General features: G+C 40.0%; 1 protein-coding gene across 2 annotated transcripts in view; it reads left to right on the plus strand.

Moving 5' to 3' along the window:
• The first annotated feature begins 545 nt into the window (after positions 1 to 545).
• Positions 546 to 27124, plus strand: part of LOC105933496 (protein shisa-8) — a 158889-nt gene continuing 132310 nt past the window's right edge. Inside the window, exons 1-2 of one of the 2 annotated variants that reach the window (XM_036129842.1) lie at positions 546 to 1628; positions 4952 to 5579. In XM_036129842.1, the coding sequence (XP_035985735.1) occupies positions 5014 to 5579 (566 nt within the window). In that variant the 5' untranslated portion in view covers positions 546 to 1628; positions 4952 to 5013. Of the gene's footprint in view, positions 3251 to 4951; positions 5580 to 27124 lie in introns of both variants that reach the window. The other variant, XM_012873072.3, reaches the window with a different exon arrangement.

Consider the following 27124-nt stretch of genomic DNA (forward strand, 5'->3'; position numbering starts at 1 on the left):
CTACCTTCTCTCCTGCTCGCTGCTTTCCCCCATTGCCTCTCATCCTCCGTTCCATCCATCTTTTGGTCCTTTTCCCTAAATCAGTCCTAATAGCCCGCAGTGCCGCACATGCTCCAGACGTGCTTGCAGAGGGGCGAGGGTGTGCAGAGGTACTGGCACAGTCATTACGCAGAGGCACAATCACGCATCACACGTGGATGCAAGAACATGCACGCTCACTCTGACCCGAGGCTCAGTCAGCACCGATGTTCTTATATGTCAAACTGACAGTCACATACGGGAGGGATGTAAAATTAAAGGGGGAAAAGAGGAAAACCGAGATGTGCTGAAAAACAAGCGGACTGAAATGTGGGATGCACGTTTTTATTACTATTATTATGTAATCCTTTATTTTAACAGGAAGATCCCATGAAGGTTAAGAACTTATTTTTTTAATGGAGTCCTGGCTAAGCTAGACAGCAGCAAGTTCAAAGGGATACAGAAACGTAAACAAATAAGAATCTAAAGAATACGAAATACATTTAAAGACAAAACTAAGAAAAATGTGTACGTGTAACGTAATTAAGCTTAAATCTCAAAGTGTCCTAATTATCAGTGATTCTGCAACATATTCCAAGCAAATGGTTCAAACTAGACACAATTCTTTCAACCCGAGATTGGATCAACAATCAAACATAAACAGCAGGGACATTACTAATGGGACCATACACAATACTGGGTTCATGTTTTTTTTTATTTTTGGGAACCAGGGAATAACATGTTTTGACAAAAAAAAAGGTTTTACAAATTTCAACAGGTTTTAAAGAATCTTGACTGTAATTAATAGATTTTTTTAACCTAATCTGCCTAATTTGCTTGTCTAATAGTAACGATACTGACTATTGAGTTGTTCAGAACGAAATGAGACTACTTCACCTGGCATTGGCAACAAGATAGCACTTGGTGAAAAAGACTTCACTTTGACAAAAAAATACTTGAATATCGCGAGATCCCGTTCCACCCTTAATACAACTAAGGAGGGGGGAAAAAAAACTTGGAAAAGGCAGTGTCTGTGACATATAATGAGCGAGAGAGCGGGAGAGTAAAAGGGAGAGTCAACAAGCCAGAGCTGTGCTCATTTATGCACAAAAGGCACTTGCATGCGTGTGTTTGTGTGTGTGTGAGTGCAAGAGAGAGACACCATGAGGGAGGGCAGGAGTGAGCCAGAGAGGGGAGGAGTGACTTGGAAATTAGGGAGGTGGGAGAGAAACGGAGTGATTGCATGAGATACTGACAGCCAGTCCTACCACAGAGCAGTAGAAGCAGCAGTAGGAGCGCGAGAATCGCCAGCGGATGGGAGACACGCTCCAAGTGGACCGAGGATTTAAGGGACTACACGCTGATGAGGAGGCAACAACAAAGGGGAAGGATGGAATAAAGAGAAAAACATCTTATTGCTTCTGTGAGCGCCTCACACTTCTGTTTGGAGCATCCCACAAGCAGAGCACCAGTGAAAACACATACATATGATATATATATAAAATTCCTATACATATATATCAAATTATGCCTGTTTTCAAAGAAGCTGCAGCCGGACAACGACTGAATTGACATCAAAAAGCATCAATAATTGGGAGATAATATGCAAGGTTTGCTTAAAATCTGTTAAACCTTTGATTTTTTTTCTTTTTTTATTTCTCAAAGGGGGGAGGGGGGGATAGGGAGAAAAAAAATTGAACAATTTCAAAACTGGAAACTGAGTAACTGATGCAAGGTAATCTCTACAGCGGTTTGCAGTGCTTTGTCCCGCATTCCCACAGGGGCTTCTTTTGAAAACAGGATATTTTTTGATCTGCCCTTGGTGCCACACTGCCGTTCGGCTGTCGCATCTCCACTTGTCTCTGTTGTCCGTGCGGGCTGGGCTTGCTTTGTTCCAGTGAGGCTCAGCAAGCACTCTGCTGAAAGTGCAGAGGGCAGTCCGCAGGCTCCCTGACCCCACGTTGATATTTCCTCTGCAGCGGCAAAAGAAAAAGTCCTTCTGGGTCTGGGAGAAAAGGGGGAAGGTAAGCCGTAGAGGAGACGGGAAGAAGTGAAAACATCAAAGGAAAGATGATGGGGGGGAGATTGGGATAAGAGCATGTAATGGAAATAAAAAGTGACCCACAAACAAAGAAAGGGAGGGAAAACAAAACCGCTGAAGAAGGAGAAGCCACGATCCGCTCCAAAATGGGCGAATAATTCTAACCCATTAATCTTTTCTTTCTTCCATGGAGTCGATCCAAGACATTAAAATAATAGCTTCGGTGCACGAGCCCTTCTTGCTCTCTTCCCCCTATCTCTTCGCCTGTGCACTTGCAGGGCAGAACTGAGCACGCTGAAAGCCAAGAGTGGTGTCCTGGGTCTGTCAGAGACCCCTGGATCCAAGGAGAGGAGGGGTTTCAGTGGAGCAACAGCAGCGGCGGCAGCAGCCCTGTGCTCGCCGCTCGCAAAAAGCCATTGGACTCCTGTGTGTGCCACTTAAAAGCTCCAGACTGATACTGACAGTGCTCTGTCATCAGGGAGTTGAGCTGTTTGTGGATGTGTGCATGTGGAAGTATGGACGTGCACGAGTGAGAGATAACAAAGCCTCAGGTGCACTTCTGGACCGTGATCACCACAGGATTCTAGCTTGACGAGAGCCTGGAGTGATCCTCTAAAGACGTTTCACAGCTGTTGTTACCTGTTGGGTCTCTGGCTGAAAATAGAAAACAGCAGATTAGTTAATGTAGACGCCAGCAGCTGGAGCCACACTTTCCAGAGAGGGGGAGTTTACCGGAGTGGACGACAGTGGCTTTAAAAAACATGGCCAGTGCAAAAATTAAAAAGCTTCCTTTCAACAGTGACATTGAGAGTAGCATGATGATAGATGCAAGTTAAGATCTGTGGAGGACTCTTTTACCCCCCTGGACTTCAGAACCTATTTGGCTTTCAGTGCTTAGGTGTTATCCACTCAGGAATATGAGTCCATCTTTGGAGTGAGAAAGCTTCCGTGTGGGAACCTTTGCTAACTGCAGGTTTGGATTTGCACTGCCCGCCAGCACTGTTGGGAGCCCACAGTTCTCACTTTTCCCGGATTATTCATCCAATATGTGGGGGAGCTCACTGCTGAAAATGCCAGGGGCAAGTTCATTCATAGGTAATACGCCCTCCTAAATTGGATCCTCCTCCCTGAGGGTTTGGATTTGTCTACAATCGCCTCTATCTGCTGAAGACTTGGATGGCTTTGTGAAAGGTGACTTCTGCTGATTATTTATTTATTTTTCCGTTGTTAACTCTGATAGACAAATATGCCTACACGCCCTATGAAATTTCACGACTTCATAGTGGGTCTGTGAATGTAAGTTTATATCCACAGGGGACACTTTCATTTCTTTTTCCTCTAAAACAAATCACCGATAACTGCCAGAACAATGATAAAAAGCACACCTTGATGTACCATGAATAAATTGAAATCAGCTTCATAGCAGCAGCTCTAGGGGGTCAGGTCAAATTCATCCAGCCCAGTCTAAATTAACTAAATTCATAACTGTCAATATTCTATCTTTAAAATTAATATTGTAAAAAAATATATACACAGAGTCGTAACCCAAGTTCAACTCAAATGATTCCAACTAACTCAGTCACAATACGCTGAATTTTAGATCTGCAGCAATTCAACATTTGTAGCTGACTTCTGATGTCCAGTTTTTGTAAAGTGTTTCATGTGTGTATACTTATTTTAGCCAAGAACTAAACTGTTATTTGGCGTCTTACACTAGAGGTAAGCACAATTAACCCAATATATGGTTGTTTACAACCATAAACAACTGAGTTTATTCCCAAGAGAACTTAGATCAATACATAACTCCATAGCAGACGTATGTCTGAAGTTCAAAAGGACGAAACAACAAGCTTTTGTTGTAATACATTTAGCCTTCCTGGCTGATGCTGAAGTCAGCTCTGGGTCCATTCACCTCTTTTCCACTTCAATAAAGCATCAATGGGTTGAAGTCGTGTGGAGATTGGGTCGTTTTCACACCCTAAAGAGGTGTGCACATCACAACCAAAATCACAAAAGTCACAAAATGATGAAGAAGAGAAAGAACCAGCATTGGCTAAAGTCTAGGTGTCTGTTGCCGCTCCTTGACTGAACAGCCGACATGCCATCATAGAAAAGACAGTCTTCTTTTAAACAATATCTGGTAATGGTAATAGCTAAATTTAGTATTGTTAACAAAACAGTTCCACTACTAAATGACAGATGAAGATGAGCCCCTTTCTAAGCTGCCTCTGGTCGTTGATTTTACACCAGTTAACCTGGCGACACCCTTCGACTGTGTGAGCTTTCAAAAACAAAGGCAGCATCACAGAACTACATGAAGCATGCAATGAAAATCACCAGTTGCACAAAAAATCAGCATCATTCAGCTTACAATCCCGACTGTGAAACACAACAGGTGCCGTGTTCTGCTGTATCGGTTCGTAATTCTATTCTAGCTTAACCACTGGTGAAGGACCTACCGTATACCTGGCTAATATCTGGTGCTCGGTTCTGTCCTGCTGCATTTCAATGCAACCAGTCCGATGTGTGTGACTGGCAAAAAAAAAAAAAAAAAAAAAAAGGGCAATGTGTTTCTGCCTTTACCTAGTTGCACCACCCATCTGCAGTCACACTCTCAAACTGTGATCTGCTAACCTATACATGATCAGAAGACAAGGACCTAGAACCTCCTTACTTACCGGATCACAAGCATTCCACCAGCAGGCCGCCCTTCATCTCAGTCCTTTAAGAAAACTATTTAAAATAGAAAAGAGAGAGCTTACTTTCTCTTTCATTTAATACCCCCTCCTGACCATGCACAATACAAATCGTGTTAATTGATTTCAGCATACTCATCTGTCCTCTCCTCAAAAAAGGATACTTAATTGTTTCATGTTGTGTCTTAAACTGCAGGAGCTGTTCGGTCTGATTTTCCTGTTACTTATCCCAACTGAGACGCTACGAGAAGTTCCAGCATGGCCGCTTCGATGTGTTCGCTCTTGTTGAACTTTTCACTGGCCGTGTTGCTGGGCCTGACCACCCTGAGCGGACTGAACTCATGGCCATCAGGTCAGGTCTCAGCGCAGGTATCTTCCAACAACCAGACCACAGAACCACCTGTGTCACCAGAGGCAGCGCTGGCAACGCCGACGCCAGACACAGAGCAACAAACAGATTCAACCAGTGGGAACCGCTGCTGGGGGTACTACGACGTCATGGGCCAGTGGGACCCACCGTTTAACTGTAACGCGGGCATCTACCTGTTCTGTTGCGGCTCCTGCTTCTACCGCTTCTGCTGCCAGTTCAGAATCCACAGTTTGGACCAGACGTCCTGCTCCAACTATGACACACCCGTGTGGGCGAACACCGGGAAACCGGGGGCACCCGTCACCGAGGTTCATCAGGAACCGGATCGGGATCGAACCCACATGATCGTTTACATTATCTGTGGGGTGGTGGCCATCATGGTACTGGTGGGAATTTTCACAAAACTTGGACTGGAGAAGAGTCAAGGGGGTCAAACGGACATGACAAACTCAAGGTAAGAATGGAGAAGGATGGGCGGATAATTGAATTTATGGATGATATTGGACAGATAGATTCAAACAACAGATGATTGCTACTAGCCAGCAAATCAATTAGGTGAGAGTGCTTTGGTTCAGCTTAATTGGAATGCCATCCACAAAAAATACTAGAAAAAGGTGAAGTTTCTTTAGCTGATGTGTTAACCCTTACATTTATAGATGCAAATGTGTGTAATTCTTTAACTATCAGTCAGATCATTCATAGAACCTTCACTTGGTTCTCTTGATTGATAGATCATGGTAAAAATAATTACCTTTCGTTAATGTAAGTCATTGTGCACCCTATTAATAGAAAATGCTCCTTGAGAAAGTGCAAATGAATTCCAACTTATGATTAACAGGGAGGAAAAATTATAGAATGAGAAAATAAAAGAAAATTTAACACCTATAGGTGTTAAACCTCGAGAGAAAAACACCAGAGAACCTCCTGCATTTAAGTCTTAAAATGAATATAAATGATTCCAACATCTAAACAAACACCGCCAACAAGATTACTGTCCTACCAGATCAGTGAACTGCTTTATAACAGCAGTCTTGTTGAGAAAATAAGGACAAATGGCTCAGAAGTGGAATGTTATTCTATCTTTTGCGTTTCTTTCATTTGGAGCCAAAATGCTAAAGGCATTTGGGTGCTATCAAAATTAAAAACTGACATAAGTACTGACTTTCAGTATTTTAATGCATCAAACAGGTAGCTGGGAGATTGAGAATGGCAAAATTGCTGCAAATGTGTCAAAAGCCAAACAATGTACCAACCCGATGCAACAACAGTCAGCAGAAAACAGATGGAAAGGCAGATTAATTAGAGTTCAGTGAAACTATGATGATCCCAAAAGAGAAGTGAACTAACGGTAAGGGAGGAGTTTCAGGAATTACGGCACACGGGTTGCTGTGATTCCTCTGTACTGGCAGTTTCACATTGATGGCTGATTGATTGCTGTGACACAACTATGACTGTGGCAATGCGTGGGCTCCACAGAGCAATGAGAAGGGTGAGGGTGGTTTTAGGAAGTGTGGAATATTGAGCCGATCTGACTGGAAAGCGGCCAGTGGCTAGTACAAAAAAGCAGGAGAGTGTATTTGTTTTTTTTGTGAGAGTGAGACAAAAGCCAGAAAGAGGAAAACAGAAAGGCAGAGGGAAAGTAAGGGACGCTAGGTGTGATTGGGTGTGATCATCCAGCTGACTGGGTGTTGAGAGTTGGCACATGGGGGGATTCTGTAAAATTCAGTCAATACTTGAGCTTCTGTCAGCTTCCCGGTGCAGCAGGCTAGATGGGGATGAATGTTTTTACAGTTAGATCTGCACTGAGTCACCAGTAATATGACGTAAACTGACCTCTCTTGGTACATTTTAGTGCCATATTTTTTTGTGTGTAAAATTATTACTCGGGGGAGGAGGGGATGTTAGAGAGAGGGTAAAAGTATTCCTACCCCATAACATTTTCACACTTTTTTCACATTGCAACTACAAAGATCAACACAATGTTGTGTGCAGTAGTTGAAGAAAAAGCATATATCCATTGCTTGTAACTCCTTATTCATGCAGGTTTGCTGCAATCATGTCTGCAAATCTTTTGGGGTGTCAGTTGTCCACATATAAAGACTAAAACTTCAGGAAATTATTTGGAAAATGCTTAAGCTAAAGCGGATTAGCTGGAGAGTATTTGTAAACATCAATTTCCAAGTCTTCCCACCAAATAGCTGGATTTAGTTCTGATCTTTGTTTGGACCTCTCTAGCAAAGGAATATGTTTTTATTTTCTAGATTATTGTATTGTAGCCCTGGGTGTGTCGTGTTTGTTGTTGTCCTGCTGGAAGTTGAACCCCTGTCTCAGTTTTTCCGGCCTCTAACAGGTTTTCTTCTATATTCACATCATCTCTGACCAGTTTGCTCATCATTGCCAGCATTAGATCTCTGTAGCTCCCCCACAGTCATCATTGGCCTCTTTGCTTCTTCTCTCATTGACTTGGAGAAGTATTGGAGTAAAGAATTTTGAAAACAAAGCTACAACAGACTTTTTGGTGAAAAAAGAGAAAACTACAATTACAGATAATTCTTACTCCTGGTTTTCACTTTGGTGTATATACTACAAAAATAAACAAAAATATATTTTACAGATTGGAGCGCAATTAACAATGGGAAATATACAATTACTGTGCCTATACACACTTTGCTTATCCTTCTCCCACACAGTAGCCCAGGGGCCATAACTCTTTAAATGCAAGTTTAAAATGGCATAAGCTAAACTGTAGCAAACGTGTCCTTTATTCAAAAATGGGACAGGGATTGCAGAGAGACCAACAACCACAAAACGGGACGGACATGAAAAATAAACACATTATTAGAAAGATTAAGGGAGAGAGAACAGAGAGATGAAAGGAAGTGACACATGGTACCAGCACATTTTACAACCCAGTAGCCAAAACCCAGCTGTTTATTTTATTTCGGCCAACGTGTGCACACGCTCACGCACGTGTGTGCGTACTTGCACTAGCATCTGAGTGAGAATATTTTTTTCACATTTTACAAGTAAAGTGAGGACTTTGATGTAAATTGAGAACCATATTTGGTTCTCCTTTTTTTCTGGGGTAGGGTGTGTGTGTGTGTGTGTGTGTGTGTGTGTGTGTGTGTGTGTGTGTGTGTGTGTGTGTGTGTGTGCGCGCGTGTGCGTGTGTGTGTGTGTGACAGAGATATAGAGAGATACAGAGAAGACGGAGGCAATGACACGAGGGCTAACCACTTTAATGATGTGGAGACTCTGGAGGGTAAGGAAGTGAGAGACAGAGGGACAAATGGAGAAAGTCATCCACGATAGTTGAAGGTTTTAGCAAACAGGGGGATAAGTTTGTGTCATTCAAATGATTTTCCGCTGAGAGACGACATGTTTTTATTTAGGCCCTGGTCCTTTTGTTTTGATTCACCAGCTAAGTGAAGTGTGCTAATGTTTTTGTGCATAGATGTCAAGCTTTCTTGATGTGCCTTTTGTCCAATGTAAAATCGGCTTTTTCACAAGAAATGCCCAAGTGTTGGATTTAATCATCCATCCATCCATCCATTATCTGACGCACTTATCCCTTGTGGGGTTGCAAGGGGTGCTGGTGCCTATCTCCAGCTGTCAAAGGGCGAGAGGCGGGGTATACCCTGGACAGGTCGGATGTAATCATGATTCTTAAAATAATATTATGAGTGTGTTCATAGATGTTTTGTTGCGTAAAAAAAGTTGGACATCATAAAACACCCTATATATATATATATATATATATATATATATATATATATATATATATATATATATATATATATATATATATATATATATATATTTACATATTTTGACATTATTGAGAAGTTCTAGAAACATGTTTAGTCAATGAAAACTGAAGAGAATGCCTTTTCATATGTACTATTATTATTATTATTATTATTATTATTATTATTATTATTAATAATAATAATAATAATAATAATAATAATAATAATAATAATAATAATAATAATAAAGTAGGACATCCCCACACTGATCTCAGTGAATATGGTTAAAACTATACACTGGTGTACAAGATCAGGGGCGTGTGATTAGAACATCATTACTCTGCATTTTGAAAGAGGTTTGTCATGCTGAAACGTCAGACATTTAGTGTGATGTACCCCTGACCATTGAAGTGAGAGTGAATATAATGGTGAAATGGAAAGAGCTGCCTTAGGCTTTCTGGAAGACGGTTGTAGCAGCTTATGAGTCTGATGAGGGGTTGAAAAAGGTCTGATATTAGTCCTGCCAAGGAACAGAGAAACTGTGAATATGCCTAGGTCTGGCCATCCAAACAAGTTCAACCTGATAAGACATTTTAAGATGCTAAAAGGCATTTCTAAAAACCCTTAAAATGTCATAATGGGATGTACAGCAGGCTCTTACTGCTTTCGATATGAATGTGCATAAAAAGACTGCACAAGTTCACCTTTCATGGAAGTTTAGCAAGGAGGAAACCGTAATTTCCCTCAGGGATTATTAAAGTATATCTGATTCTGATTCTGAATCTTGTTTGGACCAATTAACTTAGACAGGAGAACTAAGGACTTGCTTGGTTTAAACCTAATATAGTATTTCCAGAGAAAAAAAACAACAACAACAACAATTTCAGATGAACTATTACGTATAGAGGTGGAAGTATCATGTAATGTGTATCGGAGGGTGTGTGAGGACAATGTGAGAATGTGTAAGAAAAGTAAAGTTGAAGCAGAACTGGACCTGGAAACATGTGAACTGGGGTTTTCCTAACTTGTCCCCCAGTGAGAGTACACATTTTCATTACTGTATTTTGTGTAATAAGTACAGCAAGGTTGATTTTGTTCCCTTTCGTGAGTGCTAAATAAAATAATAACATGATCAGTTTTTAGAAAGAGCAAAATATTTAAAGTCATTTTCTTCACAAAGTGTATTTAGAGAATACCTGTATATCTGCATTTTGGCTCTGTGATAGATGGATAGCATCCCCACTGTATACCATGCCTGTTACCCAGTGGCATACCTTGAGGCTGAGCTACTTGTAATACCTGTAGTAAGGCAAACACGGGGAGCTGTATGAGGAATGTAAAATATCAATGATGATATCTAGGCTTAAATTACAGGGAGGTCCCGAATTGTCAGTCTATCAAGCCAGTAACATAGAAGTCACCAGACATGGATCCATGACATTATGGAATAGTTTCCATAATGTCTCAATGTCCTATTTTGGGTATGGACGAAAGTGGCGCTTGTATTGTGCCACAGCTAAGATGTTGTAAAGTACACCAGAAAAAATATTCACCAACCTTCATGTTAACACAGAGAAAGTCCCCTTCCCCCAGCTGTCAGGATCCTAATGTGGGGAAATTTCGGGAGAAATGTATGCACCTGTGTACACATCTGGCCCCAAAGCATAAAAAGATGGTAGCACCAGTAAAGGTTTTGTGTGTGCAGTCACAACAAGAGGTGGAGCAGCTCGACTAAGCATAGATACACACACTTCAGTGAAGTCTTCTTTCTATTGTTTACTGCTTCCAAAGTAGCAAAGCTGCTGTTTTTCTCCCAAGCTTGAGGCTGTTCCATTTCTTGTGTGGAAACCACAGAAAGGACAAACATATGATCCAATAAAAAAAACTCTTGCTGTGACAAAAAAAAAAAAAAAATTGCATATTTTCACTGAATTCCAGTTGTGCTCCTAATTATGTACAAAAACATCCCTGGGGCTTGAAAACGACATAAAATAGGACAATGGCAATTAATAATCATTTGATGTTGTCGGATTACTTGTAACCACAAATGGACATTTCAATTTATTTTCTGACTGAGCAACACTTTTTTTGTGGCACTGAACTGGGGTGATTACCACATATGTACCATAAGGCTCACTACAGGCACACAGCCTCTTCAGGGTAGGATAACAGAAAACAGATTGGATCGTCTACAAAAAGATGCCGAACGGATGTGTAGCCACTTACTGGGAGTTTTTTGTGACAGGATTACGAAACAGAATTTTAGCTTTAAGGGAAGTAACAGCACAGGGCTAAGAGACGGACACAGGCTGCCTGACAGTTTATGCTGTGGAATAAACAAAAAGCTTGAACCATAAGTCAGCAGCTCAACCATCAAATACCACAGATTCTTGGTTGAGAAACTGTCTTGTTTTAACAGTTTATGCAACCCCTGTCAGTATAAAGCATACTCTACACATCTTGTTATAGCAAAGTCAATAGTAGTTCTCCTCTAATTTTCCTTTTGCATGGTTTCACCTTTGATAATCAGCAAAAAACCATTCCAGTTTGTTTTCCTCTCTGTGTGAGCTAAATGAATGGGTGTTGCAGCTGTCCAATGTATTTTACGAGTATTCCAATCTTCTTGAATGGACATATTAGTGCTATATTACTTGTTAGTAAAAGCAATTGAAGGCAGACTGAGTATGAAGAATAGTGTCCTTAGATTTGGACAGCTGCATTATTCTTGTGCAGTAAATCTTACAAGAACAAAATAAACTAATTGCGTGAGACTTTCAGATGCTTCTGTTCAGAGCAAATAGATCTACTTTTTACACAACCAAGTCATAGGTTGCAAGCATAGTGTTTTAGGAATACACTGGTCCTAAAAAAAATGGAAGCACTCGAGCACCTCAAAGTAAAAACAATTCAATTCAATTCAATTCAATTTTATTTATATAGCGCCAAATCATGAAACATGTCATCTCAAGGCACTTTACAAAGTCAAGTTCAATCATATTATACAGATTGGGTCAGATTATACAGATTGGTCAAAAATTTCCTATATAAGGAAACCAGTTGATTGCATCAAAGTCCCGACAAGCAGCATTCACTCCTGGGGAACCGTAGAGCCACAGGAAGAGTCATCTGCATTGTACATGGCTTTGCTGCAATCCCTCATACTGAGCAAGCATGAAGCGACAGTGGGAAGAAAAACCACCCATTAACGGGAAAAAAAACCTCCGGCAGAACCGGGCTCAGTATGAACGGTCATCTGCCTCGACCGACTGGGGTTACAGAAGACAGAACAGAGACACAACAAGAGAAACAAAAAAGCACAGAAGCACACATTGATCTAGTAATCTGTTCTACATTAGATGGTAGTAGCAGGTGAGCCGTCTTCTCTGGATGATGTCACAGTTAACAGAACGCCAGACCAGGTGTACCTACTATGAAGAGAAAAGAGAGAGAACAGAAAGTTAAAGCAGAAATGACAACACATAATGCATAATTGAAGAACAGTAGAACTCAATATAGTGAGAAAATTAGATCCTGATATACTCCAGTAACCTAAGCCTATAGCAGTAAAACTATAAAGGTAGCCGAGAGTAACATGAGCCACTAGTTATAATTTTTGTCAAAAAGAAAAGTTTTAAGCCTAGTCTTAAAAGTAGACAGGGTGTCTGCCTCACGGACCAAAACTGGGAGTTGGTTCCACAGGAGAGGAGCCTGATAGCTAAAGGATCTGCCTCCCATTCTACTTTTAGAGACTCTAGGAACCACCAGCAGACCTGCAGTCTGAGAGCGAAGTGCTCTGTTAGGAACATACGGGGTAATCAGAGCTCTGATATATGATGGAGCTTGATTATTAAGGGCTTTATACGTTAGAAGAAGAATTTTAAATTCTATTCTTGATTTAACAGGAAGCCAATGAAGGGAAGCTAAAATTGGAGAAATATGATCCCTCTTGTTGATTTTCATCAGAACTCTTGCTGCAGCATTTTGGATCAGCTGAAGGCTTTGAACTGCATTTTGTGGACTTCCTGATAGTAAAGAATTACAATAGTCCAGCCTTGAAGTAACAAATGCATGGACCAGTTTTTCAGCATCACTCCTGGACAGAATGTTTCTAATTTTGGCGATATTCCGGAGGTGAAAAAAGGAAACTCTGGAAACCTGTTTAATATGTGATTTAAATGACATGTCTTGGTCAAAAATAACACCAAGATTTTTTACTTTATTACCAGAGGCCAGGTTAATGCCACCCAGATTAAGTGATTGGTTAAGAAGTTTATTTTTTGAGGACTCTGGCCCAAAGATTAAAACTTCGGTCTTGTCAGAATTTAGATGCAGGAAATTTAAAGTCATCCAGCTTTTGATGTCATCAAGACATGACTGCAGTCGAAGTAATTGATTGGATTCATCAGGATTTATGGATAAATATAGCTGAGTATCATCAGCATAACAGTGGAAATTAATCCCATGCTGTCTGATAATTTTGCCTATCGGAAGCATATATATAGTAAAGAGAATTGGTCCAAGGACTGAACCCTGTGGTACTCCACAGGTGACCCTAGACTTTGAGGAAGATTTATTATTAACATGAACAAATTGGAATCTGTCTGACAGATAAGATTTAAACCAGCCTAATGCTTTCCCCTTAATCCCTACAGTATGTTCAAGTCTTTGTAGGAGAATATTGTGATCAACTGTATCAAACGCAGCACTGAGATCTAACAGGACAAGTATAGACACAAGTCCATTATCTGAGGCCATGAGAATATCATTAGTGACCTTCACCAGAGCTGTTTCAGTGCTATGATGAGCTCTGAAGCCTGACTGAAACTCCTCAAGTAGGTCATTACTTTGTAAATGTTCACAAAGTTGATTAGCAACTACTTTCTCAAGAATTTTAGATAAGAAAAGAAGATTAGATATAGGTCTGTAATTTACTAACTCATCTTGATCAAGAGAAGGTTTCTTAAGTAAAGGTTTAATAACAGCTACTTTCAAAACCTGTGGTACGTATCCATTTACTAAGGATAGATTAATCATGTCTAAAATAGTGCCACTGATCAAAGGGAATATGTCCTTAAACAACTTGGTTGGGATTGGGTCTAACATACAGGTAGAAGGTTTAGATGAAGCTAAAATTTTAGATAGCTCAGAAAGCTCTACTGCTTCTAAACAGTTCAAACACTGCGCAGATTCTAAAGATTCCTCCAATGCTGCCTCACTTACTGAGGACGAGGTAATCATGTTTGGGAGGGTGCTAATTATTTTATTTTTAATGGCATCAATTTTATTTATGAAGAATCCCATAAAATCATTACTACTAAGAGCTAAGGGAATGGATGGATCAACAGAGCTGTGGCTCTGGGTAAGTTTGGCAACTGTACTAAAGAGAAATCTAGGATTATTTTTATTCTCTTCAATTAATGATGAAAAATATGCTACTCTAACTCTGCGGAGGGTCTTGTTATACAACAATAGTCTGTCCCTCCAGATTAAGTAGGATTCCTCTTGGTGTGTAGAGCGCCATTTTCTCTCCAATTTCCTAACATTGTGCTTCAAGGAACGCAGCTCTGAATTAAACCAAGGAGCCAGCTTCCTGTGAATAATCACCTTCTTTTTCAAGGGAGCTACATTGTCTAATGCAGAACGCAATGAGGAAGTCACATTGTTAGCAAAGTTATCGATTTGTGAATGGGAAGAAACAGCAATGCTGCCATCTACAGGGCATTTCTGCAATACTGAGGATATTAAGAAGGGGACAGACTCTTTAAGTTTTGATACAGCATTATCCGATAAAAATCTACTATAATGGAACCCTCTTTTGGGGGTGGAGAATTCAGTTAGATTAAACTCAAATGTTATTAAAAAATGATCAGACAGAAACACTGAAGTAAATTTTACATATGGTTACCAGCTGCCTGAAAAGAAAATACTGTCCGTCCGTCCGTCTTCTTCCGCTTATCCGGGGTCGGGTCGCGGGGGCAGCAGCTTCAGTAGGGAGGCCCAGACGTCCCTCTCCCCGGCCACTTGGGCCAGCTCCTCTGGAGGAATCCCAAGGCGTTCCCAGGCCAGCTGGGAGACATAGTCCCTCCAGCGTGTCCTGGGTCTTCTCCTGGGCCTCCTCCCTGTGGGACGTGCCCAGAACACCTCTCCAGGGAGGCGTCCAGGAGGCATCCTGACCAGATGCCCGAGCCACCTCAACTGGCTCCTCTCTATGTGGAGGAGCAGCGGCTCTACTCTGAGTCCTCCCCGGATGACTGAGCTCCTCACCCTATCTCTAAGGGAGAGCCCAGACACACTACGGAGAAAACTCATTTCAGCCGCTTGTATCCGGGATCTCGTTCTTTCGGTCACGACCCAAAGCTCGTGACCATAGATGAGGGTAGGAACGTAGATCGACCGGTAAATCGAGAGCTTGGCCTTTTGGCTTAGCTCTCTCTTCACCACAACGGATCGGTACAGCGCCCGCTTCACAGCAGACGCTGCACCAATCCGCCTGTCGATCTCCCGCTCCATCCTCCCCTCATTCGTGAACAAGACCCCAAGATACTTGAACTCCTCCACTAGGGGCAGCACATCCTCCCCAACCCGGAGAAGGCACTCTACCCTTTTCCGGTTCAAGACCATGGTCTCGGATTTGGAGGCACTGATTTTCATCCAGGCCGCTTCGCACTCGGCTGCGAACCGCTCCAGTGAGAGCTGTAGATCACGCCCTGATGAAGCCAATAGGACCACGTCATCCGCGAATAGCAGAGACGCAATCCTAAGGCCACCAAAACGGATCCCCTCAACACCTTGGCTGCGCCTAGAAATTCTGTTCATAAAAGTTATGAACAGAATCGGTGACAAAGGGCAACCTTGGCGGAGTCCAACTCTCACCGGAAACGAGTCCGATTTACAGCCGGCAATGCGGACCAGACTCTGACACCGGTCGTACAGAGACCTGACAGCCCTTATTAAAGGGTCCGGTACTCCATACTCCCGGAGTACCCCCCACAGGATCCCTCGGGGGACACGGTCGAATGCCTTCTCCAGATCCACAAAGCACATGTAGACTGGTTGGGCAAACTCCCATGCCCCCTCAAGAATCCTGCTGAGGGTATAGAGCTGGTCCAGTGTTCCACGGCCAGGACGAAAACCACACTGCTCTTCCTGAATCCGAGATTCCACTATCCAACGGACCCTCCTTTCCAGAACCCCTGAATAGACCTTACCAGGGAGGGTTAAGAGTGTGATTCCCCTGTAGTTGGAACACACCCTCCAGTCCCCCTTTTTAAATAGTGGGACCACCACCCCAGTCTGCCAATCCAGGGGAACTGCCCCCGATGTCCACGCAATGTTGCAGAGCCGCGTTAACCAACACAGCCCCACAACATCCAGAGCCTTAAGGTACTCAGGGCGAATCTCATCCAACCCTGGGGCCTTGCCACCGAGGAGCTTTTTAACAACCTCGGTGACTTCAGCACCAGAGATGGGAGAACCCGACCCAGAGTCATCAGGCTCTGCTTCCGCAATGGAAGACGTGTTGGTGGAATTAAGGAGGTCTTCGAAGTATTCCGCCCACTGAAACATTACGTCCCGAGTCGATGTCAGCAGCACACCACCCCCACTGTAAACAGTGTTGGTACTGCACTGCTTCCCCCTCCTGAGACGCCGGATAGTGGACCAGAGAAAATACTGATCAAACAATATCTCCCAGAATTCACAATTGTGCCAGAGAGATGCTTATATGTAGCTATTTAACTCCCATTAGAATTTCATTTTTTTTTTTTTTTTTGTATTTCATACCAATAGTAATTTTCTACTGTAGAGGTATAAGCATACTGAGTTTACGCCAGAGAGTTTTCAAATCCCTGAGTAGGGTGTGGGTCTCTTAAGACTCCAAGCTACAGTTTCTCTGACATTTGTCCTCAAGTCTTCCTCCTCTCTGGACCAATTGACTGATAAATCTTCCCTTTATGAGCTCATTGTTATTCTCAAGTCTTTGCCATTGTTTCTTTCTTCTTGGATGTTCACTGAATTGTTTAATAAATACATCCTTATTTTTGATGTCCTGAATCTTTAGTGCCTTTCGGCAGTGTGCTTTGAAGTCTTAAAGCCTGGTTTATTTGATTCAAGGTTTTATTTAGAGGTGCATTGGACAAGTTTTGAAGTAAAATATTATATATTTTCTTTCCCATACTTGCCCTTACAATTGTCCGACGTGTAACATTAGTTTTCCTCTATGTACCGCAGTTACCTCTATAGGCTGGATTAGTCAGTTTATGAGAGTGTGATCAGGGTCAAATCCTCTGGTCGTGCACGTGAGTGTGATCTGCTGCACGCTCTCGTTCACCTGACTACTTTGTTGTCTCCACTGTAATTGATGCATTAGCAAGACAACATGGGCTAACTTCTATACTTATAGCTTACTTATTTAGAAGACATCAAGCCTCTAACAAAAAGACCAATGCCGTAGCAGCGGCAAATGCTTTTCCTCTTCTCCTGTGCACAACACTGGTGTCATTTCAACTTGTCGCCTAAGGGGGTAAAAGTCTGCAAAACTCCTGGAACTGATGCTATGCTTCTTTAAGTGTGTTTAAATGTTTTTACACATTTCTACTTTTGGCCTGGAAAGGACAGTCAACATTATGACTAACAATCCATAACAACCCTTTAAATGTAAAATATGTAAACCTGATGGGCTTTCCAAGTAAACTGAGATGCACCAGTACAGCAAATAACCATGAAGAAACCAATTTGACCAAGATGCTTACAGTTTGGCATTCATCCTGTTGTGCTATTACACACTGTTTTAAGTTATTGTTTAATAAATAAGTCTCGGTCTGTTAGGTATTATCCAGTGAATATCAACCCAAACAGCTGATATCAGGATAATAGTTGAAAGAGATGATTCGATCACTGGCGTTCTTTTAACAGCAAACTCTGCACACATATAGAATAAGGAGTGACAACTTCTCTTTAAGTTCAAGAATTTATTAACAGAAATAAAATGAACATCCAGAGAACATCACTATAAAAAGCTGTTTATCTGAATTAACACTAAATTTCAACCAACTAATCCTCTCTACTAGGAAAGTGAAACTTAGCTAACTACTAACCAAAAAGAAGATAATAAGAATCTAAGGAACTATGTACACACAAAAGAAACAAAAAGACAAATAAAATGATTGAAATCCATCATCAGAATGATTCGGTGAATAGTAAAGGATGTGTAATGAGACCAAATTAGCTTAACTAATTCAGAACAACATTTGGTGTTTCAACCCATTCACAATGCAAATCCCAAGGTAAACCAAACATTCTTTAATGAAAATAACATTTTAAAGAATGATTTGCTCGGTAAAATCCATGCCTTTTGGACACTCAATTTTATTAATGCAATTATTCCTCCTTGACGCTAGGGGTGCTGTAGCAGACGGTTGCTTGATGGGTTAATCCTACAATTACATAGAACACCATTAAATCAACACTAATCTTCCAAATTAACGCGGTAATAATGCTCATAACACTATAGAAACAATGGCGAAGCGAACATTCGGCGATAATTTAAAAAAAAAAATTCAATAAATAAATGGTAAAACCATTTTGAATAAACCATTTGACTTTCCCAACCAAACCTCTGTGCCAGTTCAGCTCACTTTTGGGCATCCAGTTGGAAGCAGCTGAAGCAGGGAGAAAGCTGGTTGTCTAAGCAGCGACAGTGAGCAGGCAGCTAGCTCAAAGCTGCCTACTGTGAGGAGGCGGCTGTGAGGAGGCGGCTCTGGGGTTCTTCATGTGGTGGCTTATAACTTAGTCAGATTTTTCCTCATGATTTGATTGCACCACAATCCAATAGAACACCTAAAAAGTTATTAAACGTTGTTCAAGTTTTATTCAAGGCAACCATCTTAGAAAGCTCAGGGACCCAGGTCCTTCATGTTTTTCTGTTTTGTTTTGTGGGTCAGGTAGCTTTGAATGAATGGAATAAATTGAAATGTGCTGTTGCACACACCTACGCACACACACACACACACACAAATACACACACACCTTCAGACAGTATCTTCAGTGATACGCATTCACTTTACAAGTCCAGTACCACTTATCATAAATTATTTCACTAAAGAGCAATGTGTTCAAGGGCACCTGCGATTAAATGTCCCACTAGGGACCTAAACAACCATTTTTGTCGGCGCTTTTATTTCTTTACTGCACTGTGTTTCATCAGCAGTGCTTTCTATTTGCTTTATTGTTCAGTTGCAGAGGTTCTTTTCATCATCACCTGTGACAGCTGTTGGGAACAGAGAGAGATAAACAAGGGCACAGAGCTTGGCTTTCTTGTGATGCACTTAGAGCAGTGGCCTGGTGGAATAGCATTTTAGAGTAAGTTATTTTATGTGTTGATAGATGTGGGTTACACTTGATAATATTAATAACAACAAACCCATCATCATTTACATAAGAGTACAAATGTCAAAGATGTGACAAAAAGATCTTTTTGTCACATCTTTTTGTCACAAGTTTTTCAGAATTTTTATATCAATAGATGAAAAACAATAACATTTTATGTAATGCTGGGTTAAAAAAAAACATTGCCCATTCTAAAAGTCCACTTATTTAAATAAGTATTTTAAAGTGTTTTTTTTTTTTTTCCAATTTCATACCCTTCTTGACATTATACCATTGCTACACTGTTGTTTGCTGGCTTATGTTTCAATAGTGAACAAAATATGTTGCTTTAAGCAAATAAGGTTCTAACTTTGGATTTCTATACACCTAAAACGTTAGAACACATAACTTAACCGCCAGCTACAGAAGGCTAGCACAGATTTCTTCAGCAAAACATTTGGATTGCAGTTGCTATATGCTGCTACAGTTACATTTTTAAGACCACTAAAATATTGCACTAAAATGTTAATTAAACTTATGCTACACTATGCAAACACTCTGTATACACCAATTTATTGCATTTATTGTAGCAAGTGTAATGTTTGGAGTGAGTGACCCATACAATAAGACAATCTGGCTATTTTTCTAAATAACTATCTCATAGTTAGCTGGCCACTTGGGGGCACCCATCGATTTTTCTGTAGGCCATTGTACTCACATGCCTAGATTTTCCAGTTATCGTTAAAGAACAACTAACCAGAGTTTTACTCAGCCTACATCTAATATTAAAAAATGGGCCCATGTGATGGCTGGTGTGGTCTGGGCTACTAGAACAAGGTAAATAAAAGCTAAATAAACTAACTCCATGCTAAACTAATAAATTGCCAAACCTGAAAATCAATAAATCATAAAATAAATCATAAATCATAAAATCATAAATTTATACCTCACAGCGGCAGATATACTGACAACAGATACCAATCCTGTACTGACAAAGTTTCAGTCCTTTAGTAACACACATCTGAGATGTGGCAGTTGTTGTTTCACAAAATATGTATAATATACAAAATGTGTTTTAAAATCTGCTAACACAGATGAAAGAGTTGAAAACCTTAAGACAAGCTTTTTCATGTCAACACAAATTTCTACTAGCTGCTTGAATTCCTAACTATTAATAAGTAATGAATCCATTTTAAGAACATTACAATGCTCAAAAAAATCCTTAAAAACGGTTAAAACAGACTTCTTTCTTTATGATTCATTTTTCACTAGTCGGAACGCAACAAACTGAATAAACTTTTCAAAATGCTTTAATTAGCATAGTAAGGGACAAAGTGATTAACAAAGTTTGGGCCTGAGCGGTTTACACTGCTGCCAGTTTCAACTCTGTGTTAGAATAGTTGGAATATTTCCCTGTGGGTATGTGGGTTTTCACTGGCTATTCCAGTTATCTACAGTCCAAAACAGTCTTGTCATACAGATATTTATTTATATGTTAAGTTATGAATGTAACTTCAACTCAGGAAGATTAAAGGATGTTATAATTGGTCCATTGCTGTTATAATTCTCTCTCAGTGTTCTCAATTTATTAGGGGTACATATAGAATTATATTTAATCATTCAGAATATTCTTAAAAAGTTAATTTATTTCAGTAAATCAGCAAAGCAAGAGTCTAAAATTGCAATTCCCTAATTTAACGGACATAGTACTTTGCCAGTCATACTGACCACTAAAATGTATTTTAATCTTGAGCTACTTTCTTTTCACTGTGCTCCCAATGCTATCACATTCATACACTGATTGGTAGGCAGCGTGTGGTGTCCAATATGGGTGGCTAGATTCAAACTCTCAACCTTCTGATTGCAGGGTGGATACTCTACCAAACAAGCTGCAGCCGGCCCGTTTCCTTTACTTCGTCCAGACGAGCCATTGCAGATGGCCAATTATTTCTCTTTTCATTTCTTGGCAGGATTGCTCTGTCCTCTCCCATAGATTCTAAAGGGGTCTCATGAATTAAACATCGAAAATCACGCTGAAAAATGCACAATAAATGGTCAGGTAAAAAAAAAATGTACTATGTTTTACAGTAATCCTGACAGTATTGGGGACAGAAAGAGTTGAACTTTATGTAAAAGGAGAACAGTTTCTTAAAATATACAGAATATTATGTACATGCCAATACAGCAAAAAGAGATATAAAAATACCTTGCCTATTCAGGAGGGCAATATAAACAATATTGTATGTGTACCCTTTATGTTAATTACTTCATCTTTATTTTTTTATTTGTCCATTCATTATTACTGGACAAAAATCTTAACATAATGATTTAAGCTATTCTCAGTTAAAACTGCCCTCAGAACATGAGCTAAGCGATTTGGTGAATGTTTGACCAACTCCTCCTTGTCCCTTATGTTTATATCTTAGATAACTTACAGCTGATGCTGGCACATTGATGGAGGTAATTAGGGTGCATAAATCATAAAACAAGAAGCCATTGATTCCTCGTTTTCAAAGACAGCCATGCAATGGGAAACCGTTTTCTGAAACATGTAAAGCATCATTTGTTGCATAACTCACTTTTCTTTCTTTTCTTGCCATTAAAACAATGAGCAGAGAAGCCAGAGACTCATCCAAAATGTAAAGTCTTATCGTTTTCAGCTTTCTTTTCCCAATACTCAGATTTTTCTTTTGTAAAGGTCACACTATTAACAGAATATTTAAATGCTGTTTAACATAAATAAAACGCTGCACTTCCCTTTATGTTCTCAGATTAGACTTCACACAGTTAAAGGAAGTGTTATTGCTCCATAATGAGGGCTTTATTTTTGAGGGTTGGCTGTGGGGCGTTGAGAGCAACTGTGTGGTTTTTGAAATTGCAATTTGGAAACTCTCTAGGAGAGCCTGTCTGGAAGGCACTGTTAAACTACGAGGATATATTCCCATTTGTATACTATGAACTTTTTTAACTTCTTTTGGAGTGTGTGCACTTTATCGACCGTGCTAGTTTCAGAGGCTCTTAATGGCTTGGTATATTTGGCTGTTTACATGCATGTACATAAGAAATTGGGGAACACATCGTCCAAAACATGAATTCTATTTCACTCCAGTGATCCTGCTAATGGTCTTGTCCCAGTGCAGACTGACACTCCTTCCAAGTCTTTTTGACAGAAAATCAACTGTTTACATGTTGCTCTCGGTGGAAGCGCAAAACTATTCAAACTCTCTCTCTCTCTCTCTCTCTCTCTCTCTCTCTGGCTTCTGTATCATGAGAAATGTCAGAATAATCCAGAACAGTGAAAAAATGTAATTTCCGTGTGTCTGAAAAGCGGAAAACTCGATTTTGTCTTAAAGGGAAAACTTATTTCTATAGTATTGTGTTCTTCCCTAACTACTTTATAATGGTCTGTAAAAGTTGTAAGAGCATGCTAAACCTTTCATTGTGTATTTGTGTCACTCAGGCCAAACATTACCGTGTGCGTTTGTCGTCTGTGGTAGCCATCTTGTATTGTAGGTAAAGAGGAAGCCTGCCTCAAATGCAGCTCTTTTATAGCATGTGAGCTGGGAATTGATAAATAATTGTTATTGTTGACATTGTTTATCTGAAATAGATGATATGAAAGGTTAATTTGAATTAAGACAGATGGAGTATGTATAGCTGAACTACTGGATGTAGCAGAGAGAGATAGATGGATGGGTTGTCATTTTGAAAGCTGCTTGTTTGGTTCATGGCTAAAAGACAAAAAACTGACTTATTTTGCTGTTCAGCAAAGGGAGAGTTGTGTCTCCTCTCTTCTACACAAAGAATTAATCTAAGTTTTTAGATGTCATTTTTCATCCACCCAAGTGCCCATATATGTGTGCTTTACCACTCTTAATTACAGAGTTATCAATATAAATAACTTGTATATGTTCCTGGAGTTATAGGGGAGTGGTGGCCTAGTGGTTAGAGCACAGAGCTTTGGTCCCAGAGGTTCTGAGTTCAACTCCCACAAGCTGCCATTCTGGGTCCCTGAGCAAGACCCTTAACCCCCAATTGCTCCCCAGGCGCCGCACAGTGGCAGCCCACTGCTCCCCAAGGGGATGGGTTAAGATGCAGAAGTGAATTTCTCCATTGTGAGATCAATAAAGTTCAATTATTATTTAAATAACAGCTATTTAACCTTTGTGCAGATTTTAGAGTATTTATGTATTTGTTGTTGTTGAAGGACATCAAAAATTAACTGTATATGTTGGACAGTAGAATGTATACAGTCTGAGCAAGAGTACCAGACAGTATCATCAGCATAAAGAGGAAATTAATAATTGTGTAAAGAAGATCGATTATTGTTGCAAACTGTGAACAGAATTGGTCCAAGGATAGGTTCCTGGGGGTTTGGGACCTTTGGAAAGACGAGGAAAAGATTACAGAATGTTTCCTATTTTAAGTAGTTTTTGAATCAAGTCAAACTCACCAGTTCATATTTTTACCAATTTAGATTTTTCTTCTAAGGATTGTAACCCATAAATTGGACCATTGAAGGTTTCTAATTTGAGGTATTCACAGAATTCCTTAGGTTAAATTCACATAGAAGTTCCCAGAAATATAAAAGTATTTTTTTCCCCTTATTTGCCACCCTAATCTATATTGTTAAAGAAAGTCAACTACATGTGTCATGTTGTCACATAACATGAAACCAGACATTACAACAATCGGGCATAGGCTGATATCTGCTTCTCACAGTAGGATCATGTGGAATAAAAATATAGAATATAAGGTGCTTAAACAGATTTTCTTAAAAAAAAGGAAATAAGCTACATTCCTTTATTTACATTGATTTTCAGTTTATTTTAGTAGATCTTGTATCAGCTCTACAAAAGTGTGTTTCGTACTTAATCTTTACCTTGCTTGGCTTCAACAAGCATCCTGTGGCATCATGTCAGCATACATCTGCTTCTGCACCTGCTGCCTTGTGTCATTTTGTTTAGTGCATCTTCAGTCTGATACAGCTTCCTAATCATCTCGCAGCTGTGATTTCCAAGCAACGGTAAAGTGTAAAGTTAGGCCCAGGTTAAATTTGCTCTTCAGAGTGGTGGAAATAATACTAATAACAACTCCCAAGCCAATGCATAGCTCTGGTATAGGGACGAAGCAAAAAAGAGCAAGATGAGTGGAGATGAGGGCAAACAAGAGGAACAGGATGGTACAGAGAGGAAGAATTCATTTCTATAGCTTGGTTTCCTCTTTCATCTCCCACCCATCATCTTTTTCATGTTTGGTTTGCTTTTCATATTCCCACGTCTGTGCTAGATGCATTCCCTGCTGGCCTCCCGTTGTGTCAATCTCACCCCCCCCCCTTCCATTTTTGCACACAGCTGTATTTTTTATCCCATTATTGGCCCACTATATATATATATATATATATATATATATATATATATATATACATATACATAAATAAATGAATGTCAACTTCAACAAAAAATTAAACCTTCAATGAATGGAAGTCGTACTGACCCTGTTATTTATTACAAAAAGCCCTGCTAATACGGGCACACTTAAACTCAGTAAAACACTTAAAAGTTGTTGTGACAGCCCACTTAGTCCAAGGCCCTTATTTAAATAATCTCTTCGCCTTTATTTGGACAGTGTGGTGATTCATCTTTTTCACATAAAAGTTCAGAGACAGGCAGAGGAGAAAACAGAGTGTGCTGTTAAGGGGGAAAAAAAAAAAAAACATTTTCTAGATGTTTCCGGTAGTTTCTTTTTTTTTTTTTTTACGTTGTTCAGTACTTTAAGCAAAAAGCCTGGTAAATCTGCTTTTGTCGGGAAAAAAAAACATTCTATAAATAAGATGAGAATTAGAATAATTATATATTCATTATGTGTTGCAGCAATCTAAAAAAAGGAATATGCTACAGCGAAATTGACCTAGAATGCAAAACTAAAGTAAATGAAGCTGTTGAGTGCAACATAAGAAACAATGGCTTGCCTCAGTCTAATTTTTTAATGAAAAACATGCCAATTATATAATTTGTGCTAGATTTTTATTCCTATTTTTAAAATATATTTATTCATTCAATCTTATTGCTAAGCTAACTCGGTTTGTGGGAAATTAGTTTCCCTATACAAACATCTCTGTATTGGTTACATTCATACAGATTCACACTGTTACTGATATATATATACAGATACATACAGATACTGTTTGTATCTGTAATTAGATGTGTTTTTTAAAATTAACTCTATAGATGCATTGATTTTTAGATGCTGTTATATTAATAAAAACTATGTTTTATATAATTTAGTAGAGGAGATTACGAAGGCTACTCAAAATCTGTATTCCTGGAGATTTTAGCTTTAAATATCTTTTCTCTTTACTAAGCATATTTAAAAAAAATTCAGTACCGTAAAACTTTTTATTAAGTCGGTTTAGGGTGACCAGACGTCCCAGATTTCCGGGGACAGTCCCCATTTTGGATGACCTGTAACCAGTCCCCGGAAATGTCCCCAATTTCATTGAATCGCGATGGAGCAAAACGGTTTAATCCAGCAAGTAGTATTTACCCGGTCCTGCCGCTATCCCGATGTAGTAGAAGAGCTAAGCTGAACGCTTCCGTCCCGCCCAGTCGGCATTGCAGACCGGGCAAAACAAACCAAACCCCCAACTGCAGGTGGAGTCTGTAGGACGAGGCAGCTGAATTGGTAAGAGGCTCACAGCTCCTTCAAGTAACTGGAGAACAATTGGATACATTCCTATCCCTATTTCACCGTGTTGTCTCAGTCTCCTTTCATTTCATACACAAACAAAAATGCTCAAATCTCATGTACAGCTATACTAGTCTACTAGCTACTTTCAGAGGATTTTTAATTACAGTTAATTTCTATTCACTTTGCTGAATATATATGTTTGTCTAACTGGAAGTAAGACTAGCCTTTTGGAGTGGCCAAGCCAGCGTACTGACTTTAATCTGATAGAGAATTTGTGGAGAGAGCTACAAATATGGGAGATGGCAAGAAGGTCTTACAACGTCAAAATCTTGGAGCTCATAGCAAAACATGCAAAAAGATTGTGTGCAATTATAAGAAGAGTTTGATTGGTCTAAGGCCAATAAAGATTTGTGTTTATTAAGAATGGAATAGATCATCTTTGACAGCCTTTGTTAGTAGTATGTACGCACAAACAGGGCTTTATGGTGCCAGAGTTGGTAGTGCTGTTACCTGTTAGGGAGAAGGTCCTTGGGTTGAATCCTGGCTTAGAGTCTTTCTGCAAGGAGTTTGAATGTTCTGCATGTGTGGGTTGTCCCTAACACACTGGCATTCTCCCACAGTCCAAAACATTATGGTTATTTTTGTCTTTCTGAAATTGTGCATGTGTGCGCAATGTATGAGCATATGTGTATATGGTTGTTTGTCCTGTCTGTGTTGCCCTGTGATGGACTAGCGACCTGTCCAGGGTGCACTGGGGATGGGCACCACCCTGCAATGAGAAAAGGGTATGGTCAATCATTGTATAAATATAAATGAAGAAGTTTTTTCACAAAATCACTTCTCCCTTCACATTCTTTTATCTTTTGAGAGATGGTTGTCTGATTTCGTATCAGAAATAAACTTCTTAGTTAAAGGAACAATAACACCTAGTGGTTAAATTCAGAAAAAGACATACACGATGCCTTTCATAAAGACCAGCCATTTACTCAATGGTTCTGTTGTTGGTGTGAAACTCTACTGAATGTTTACTATGATGTTATTATGATGTTGTATTCCGTTCTATTTCTGGTCTCCTTCTCATACTGGCTTCCATGTTTGCAGGCTGCTGCTCTATTGCCAAGATAAAATACCAAATGCTGCACTCTGCTTTGGGAACTCTGGGAACTCTCATATGATTGGTTCAAGAACCAGGAAG

The sequence above is a fragment of the Fundulus heteroclitus genome, unplaced genomic scaffold (genome assembly GCF_011125445.2).
Source record: "Fundulus heteroclitus isolate FHET01 unplaced genomic scaffold, MU-UCD_Fhet_4.1 scaffold_231, whole genome shotgun sequence".
Taxonomy (NCBI): domain Eukaryota; kingdom Metazoa; phylum Chordata; class Actinopteri; order Cyprinodontiformes; family Fundulidae; genus Fundulus; species Fundulus heteroclitus.